This window comes from Peromyscus californicus, unplaced genomic scaffold (assembly GCF_007827085.1).
Source record: "Peromyscus californicus insignis strain IS unplaced genomic scaffold, ASM782708v3 Scaffold_4__1_contigs__length_199733344, whole genome shotgun sequence".
In the NCBI taxonomy this organism is placed as follows: Eukaryota; Metazoa; Chordata; class Mammalia; order Rodentia; family Cricetidae; genus Peromyscus; species Peromyscus californicus.
Genome location: NW_026294562.1, coordinates 98,898,058 through 98,904,262, shown reverse-complemented (window position 1 = coordinate 98,904,262; position 6,205 = coordinate 98,898,058). Strand labels below are relative to the sequence as shown.

At 42.2% G+C, this 6,205-nt stretch overlaps 1 protein-coding gene across 1 annotated transcript; it reads right to left on the bottom strand.

Annotated features, from left to right (window-relative positions):
• Positions 1–2,562: 2,562 nt before the first annotated feature.
• LOC128093869 (hemoglobin subunit beta-H0) lies at positions 2,563–4,265 on the bottom strand. Its single transcript, XM_052711724.1, has 3 exons — positions 4,174–4,265; positions 3,827–4,049; positions 2,563–2,691 (listed from the first exon to the last, which is right to left on the bottom strand). Exons 1-3 carry the CDS (start codon positions 4,263–4,265, stop codon positions 2,563–2,565), a joined length of 444 nt encoding a protein of 147 aa, XP_052567684.1.
• Positions 4,266–6,205: the final 1,940 nt, after the last annotated feature.

The window sequence follows — 6,205 nt, the reverse complement described above, 5'->3', positions numbered from 1 at the left end:
ATTTAAAGATCCCAAACCCTGACATGAGACTCAAGGCTTGAATGTCTTTGAGCAACTTTAGACTCTCTCTCAAGTGTCATTCACCCATATGAGTGTCTTAAGTCCATGCACACTTTGTGTAGTTATAACCACCCAGGATTTACAATTTCATCCTCCACCATCTCTTGTTTTCTTCTCATATATTAGTAAATCTCACACCATGTCTGTCCATACCACCCTTGGTCATCGCCACTGGTTGCATGTCTTGTTTCACCTCTTTATTTTAAACGTTTAAATCAGTATGACAACCAGCTCCTGAGAATTTAAATCAATTTTGAATTCATAAGGAGAATATTTTTCTCAATAGTCCCATTTCTTCAGTCCACTTTCCTGAGACTGTTTATTGGTTACTAATCAATTCATTTAGTGTTTTTAGTTTAGTGGTACTGGGAATTGAATCTCTGGCATTCCACATGTTAAGTCAATGCTCCACACTGTGTTACATCATCAGACCAAGGTTTATTATTAATTCTGAGACAGGAACTCACTAAGTTCTTAGGTTGGCCTTAAAACTGTAGTTCAGGCAGCCCTTGAAACTGTGACACTTTGCTTAGCCTTTCAAGTAGTGGGATGATAAGCAGGTGTCACCAGGTTTCCTATCCATTTTTGTTTCCTACCCAATAAAGTATTAAAATTGAGATTTTTATAATCAAAGTCTCTGTTGCCTAGTTTTGCCAATATTTTACCTCTTCAACACCCTCTAGTTTTTATAAATCATTAAGACCTAGTTCACTGGCTTTAGATTACAGAAAGTTTTAGCATTCATGGAGACTTCCCATGTATGAAATCTTCATTGTCCCCACTTGACCTGACAAGGTCCTACTTCTATCCTTTCTCTATCACCATCTCGTTGCTCATTACAGCCCTACAGAAAATTGCAGTGAACTGTGTCTCCTAGCTTTGATTCATCATTGAGACAATGAATTCCTTCAAAATGCAAGCCTGCTATAGTGGTTTCATTGAAACATTGCCTTAAATGTTCACTGCTCTCTATCAATTTGTCCGTTTTCTTGCAATCAGCTTCAGAGGACACCTGATAAAGTATCTGCTGGAAAATGTACACTTGAAGCTGGAGAGATGATGGCTCAGTGTTTAAGAGTACATACACTCTCAGAGGAAATGAGTTCAGTTCCCAGCACCCATGGCAGGCAGTCACAACCACCTGTAACTCCAGTTCCAGTGGGACCTGAGCTTCTAGCTGCCATAGACTCTTTTATTTATTTATTTATTTATTTATTTATTTTTATTTTACAGTACCATTCAGTTCTACATGTCAGCCACTGATTCCCTTGTTCTCCCCCTCCCGCCCCCCCTCCCCTTCCCCCCAGCCTACCCCCCATTCCCACCTTCTCCAGGTGGGAGAAGTCCCCGAGGACTGAGTCAACCTGGTAGACTCAGTCCAGGCAGGGCCAGTCCCCTCCTCCCAGGCGAGCCAAGCGACCCTGCATAAGCCCCAGGTTTCAAACAGCCAACTCATGCAATGAGCACAGGACCCGGTCCCACTGCCTGGATGCCTCCCAAACAGATCGAGTCAATCAACTGTCTCACCCATTCAGAGGGCCTGATCCAGTTGGGGACCCCTCAGCCATTGGTTCATAGTTCCTGTGTTTCCATTCGTTTGGCTATTTGTCCTTGTGCTTTATCCAACATTGGTCTCAACAATTGTTTTTCATGTAGACCCTCCTCTTTCTCGCTAATTGGACTCCCGGAGCTCCACCCGGGGCCTAGCCGTGGATCTCTGCTTTCAGATCCCTCAGTCATTAGACTCTTGCACTCACATGCACAAAACCAGTGACAGGCACAGAGACACATGATTAAAAATGAAATAAATCATTTCTTAAAAATAAAAAATCTGCCGGGCGGTGGTGGCGCATGCCTTTAATCCCAGCACTCGGGAGACAGAGCCAGGCGGATCTCTGTGAGTTCGAGGCCAGCCTGGGCCACCAAGTGAGTTCTAGGAAAAGGCGCAAAGCTACACAGAGAAACCCTGTCTCGAAAAACAATAAATAAATAAATAATAAAATAAAAAATCTGAGTGCATTAATTATCTCAGCTTAGACATTAGATCTGTCAGAAGCTTTATCTTAATGAAAAGATACATATCACAACCTGCAGGTTATCATTTGCCATGCTTTTCTTCACCCTCTGCACTAAGTTTTAGCAACTGTCCATATGATTCCTTCTCCAGGGAATTAACCCTTTGCTTTCCTACATGAGAATTCTTCTCAACTCTTCATCCTCCTTGACACCCTAGAAAAATCCCATAACATCTACTTTCCTCTTCTGGGTCCCGATACAGTTTTCACTCTGGTGTCCTGTGGTGCCTCCTGACTACCATGCACCCATCAACCTTCTTTCTTTAACACAATAGTGAGAAACATACACAACAAAGCATGACTCTTGGGTTACTGAAGAGAATGGACTTTATTAAGCAGAAGCTCAAGTTTCAAATCCCAACAAGGTGGTCTTGTGTAGGATGAGCCTGAGAGGCGCATAGCAGTGCTGCTCATCAAGAAAGGGGGCTCAGTGGTACTTGTGGGACAGAGCATTGGCCACACCAGCCACCAACTTCTGCCAGGCAGCCTGCACCTCTGCCGTGAATTCCTTGCCAAAGTGAGAAGAAAGAACAATCACCAGCATGTTACCCAGGAGCTGTGAGAAGAAACACAAAAAAGATACACAAAAGTGAGAAAAGAAGATACAGAAAAGAATTTGCATGAAAAAATAATATTTTTACGTTATATTCCCTGAGGACTCCAATCCCCAATTATCTATTCACTCTAACGAGGAGGTTGGTTCAGTTTCACTGTTCACATGCCCTCCTTGCTCCCTTCTGTTTTTGTAGTCCACCTTTTTTATGTTGCTTACTCCTTTTCTTGTTCACCAATGGCCTGGATTCAATAAATGCAGGATTTTGGTGCAACAGCATGTTTACTAGAGTTTAAGTCTTCACTAATGAAGAAGGTGGATACTTCTTATGCTTTTGCTCATTAGGACTGTAATACTTTTTAGAAAGTTCATCAAAGCAATAAGAAAAATCTGTCTACTTTTCTCTCATATCTTTCGTGAAGTGTCAATCATTTAGAATACACATAAATAATGTATTTCTCCTTCTCTAAAACTAAATTTCAATTTCAAATGCTATTTTTGCTTCCACATAGGTGCTAATTCCTTTTAAGGAAATAAAGTAGGGAGGTTTTGTAACCAACTCCAGAAGTCTGCTCCTTTTTGTCCTTTGGTAATCATTGAGTCTCAGACTTTCTGTACCCTGGAAAAGCATTCCACCAACTGAGTTACACCACATGTCTGTCTAAAACACTTTGCTGAATATGTGCAGATTTATAGGAAACGTTTCTAGCAATTCATTAATACTAGATTTGGTCCTACATATTTTGAGATCTGGGCCAGCATAACCAATCATACTCTTTTTTATGATTAATTAAATTTCTTCATTTCTTTTTCATCTGGACCACAGTTTCTCATCCTTCCTCTCCTCCCATTCCCTTGCTCCACCTCCCTCTTCCTCCCCCATTGTCTACCCCTCTGTTTCTATTCAGAAAGGGGCAGGCCTCCCGTGGGTATTAACAAAGCATGGCATATCGAGTTGAGGTAGGACTAAGCTCCTGCCCTTGTATTAAGACTGGACAAGGCAACTCAATATGAGGAACAGATTCCTGGAAGCAAGCATAAGCACTAGGAACATAAGCACTAGGAATCACGCTCTTAGCATTAATTCCTCTGCCCATGTCATACTTAAACTGAGCAGATGAGCATGTTCCAAACTGACCTTGAAGTTCTCAGGATCCACATGAAGCTTGTCACAGTGCAGCTCACTCAGATGAGCAAAAACCTCCTTGAGGTTGTCCATGTTCTTAACCGCCAAGCCTAGGGATGTCAGCACTTTCTTGCCATGGGCTCTGATTCTGGGGTTACCCATGATGGCCGGGGCAGAAGAGAGGTTTCCAAATTTGTCAAAGAATCTCTGAGTCCATGGGTAGACAATCAAGAGCCTAAGACACAGGGCATAAGCAGTTAAAAGTCAGAATGTGTCACAAACCCCTAAAGGAAACCTATATATTTCTACCATGAACAATTTCCCCTCCATTTCTCCCCTGCCCTGGTCTCAGATCCTACCTTCCCAGGGTTTCCCCTCCAATTTTTTCCACGTCCACTTTATCCCATATGCTTGTGATAGCTGCCTTCTCCTCAGCTGTGAAGTGAACCATGGTGTCAGGTCTAGAGGCTTGGAGATGATCTCAGGTGTGTAGAAGCAAGTGTGTTCAAGTGGCTGAAGGCCTGTCCTTTTATTCTTCACCCTGGACTTTGCACCCCTTCCCCCCTCCCCAGGACTCTGAGGCTATTGGTCAAGAGAGGCTGGGCAAGACAGGGGTGGGGTCCAGTGGAGTAAGGTGTAGATAGCATTCCCACTAAGATAGTGTCAAGTAGGCCCCTTCCCTCATGGGAGGAGACCCTCCTGGTGAAGTTTCCATAGTATTTTCTCTCTTTCTTTCCTTCTTTCCTTTTCTTCAGTCCCTTCTCCTCCCAACAGAAGATTTGCAAGGGTGTCTTTCACACTCTTTCCTTTCTGTCTCTAGCCTTATAGGGGCCATCAGATTAAAGCTGAAGCATGAGCAAACGTGGGAAAGCCTCAGAGAGTACGAGGCTCTCTTTAGGCCTGGGAACCAGGACCTGAGTGGCAGAAATATGCCCCTTATTCAGAAGCTATGTATGGTAAAGAAGTGGTGTGCAAACCACCGGATGCATTTTCTATAAGTTTAGCCCATGGTCTCCCTAGTTCCCCACAGCCTTGGGAAAGCAGTTCTGTTTCTGAGTAGGAATAGATTACTGTGGTGTAGTAGAGCATGTCTCTACATTTGCCTCCATTTCACTTTGAAGTAGAGCAATCTGCTGTGTGTAGATGATAGCCTTTTCCACCCTGTGAATGGACTGTGTAGTCACCATGCTGCTGGCATTCCCACTGGAAGAGTGTAGCTGCCTGGTGATGCAGGTTGTGGGTTCAGCCTTCTCTGTGCTCATGGCAGGTTGAGGACTGAGAATGCTGAGTGATTGACCTTTCAGGTTGTTCAACCAGGCTCTGTCTTCACTTTTTGTGTGTTCACAAAATAACTCTGAAGTATTGGGATATTTTCATCCAGTAATAGTCCACATGCACTGCCTCTGCTAGGACAGAATCATACATTAGGACCTTCATCCCTAGGAGTGACTTCCTTATACAGCTTTCATAGTTTTTTGCTCTTCCTATATAGTGGTGGAAGGAATTTGTATTGGTGTGTCAGTAGAGAACATACAGTCTGAGAGAGAATCAACTATGTTATCTTTAACAAAAGACATTTGTGAGAGCATAGTAATATATACAGATCTGCCAACATAGCCAAATTACCTTGTGCATCCCAATTCTAGTGGAAAATAATAGTTCTGGCTCCCAGGAGCACCTCCTTTCACACATACACAAGCACAAATTCTGAGTACATACACACAGACTCATAAACTTAAAATAATAAATCTTTTTAAAAAACATTTTGGAAATTGTGATGTAGTTACAACATATCTCACTTCTCTTTTCTCTATCCAAACTCTTCTATATACCTTCCTTTCTCTCTGTCAAATTTATGTCTTCTTTTGTCTTTAATTGTTATTGCATACATGTATATGTAAGTGTAATCTTCACCCCTCGTTCAGCGAGCTTCTCTTTGCAATAGATGGAGAGCACTACAGAAATCTACCACCAATCAAAATGCAGAGATGTGGAACCCAGTTCCAGTGAATACATTTACAAAACACTCCCACACTTAAGGCTCAGGGAACACTGCAGAAGAGGAAAAAAGATTGTAAGAGTCAGAGGATCAAGGAGTTTCTTGTGGGACACACTAACATGAATGGGAGAAAGTCCATGAGATTTCAACCACATACAAAGAATTACAGGCAACTAAAGTATGCTGAGAGCTAGGGAAATAGTCTTCCTCAGGGAAAAGCATACTAATTGGTTATCCATTAAATCCTTTTAGGAAGAAAATGTACATTAAATAATTTAAATAATAATCCTATCTTAGAGCTTGGATCTCTAAAGCTTTTTCTTAATCGAAATGGGATATGTCACAACCTGCCATGAGATACTTATCCTTTTCTTCACCCTCTACAGTAAGTT

What these genes read in the sequence shown, in the direction of transcription:
- LOC128093869 (XM_052711724.1), bottom strand. Translation starts at nt 4,265, where the DNA reads ATGGTTCACTTCACAGCTGAGGAGAAGGCAGCTATCACAAGCATATGG. An exon ending in GGAGGGGAAACCCTGGGAAG is followed by an intron (nt 4,050 to 4,173) that starts GTAGGATCTGAG and finishes CCTGTGTCTTAG; the next exon opens with GCTCTTGATTGTCTACCCAT. An exon ending in TGGATCCTGAGAACTTCAAG is followed by an intron (nt 2,692 to 3,826) that starts GTCAGTTTGGAA and finishes TTCTTCTCACAG; the next exon opens with CTCCTGGGTAACATGCTGGT.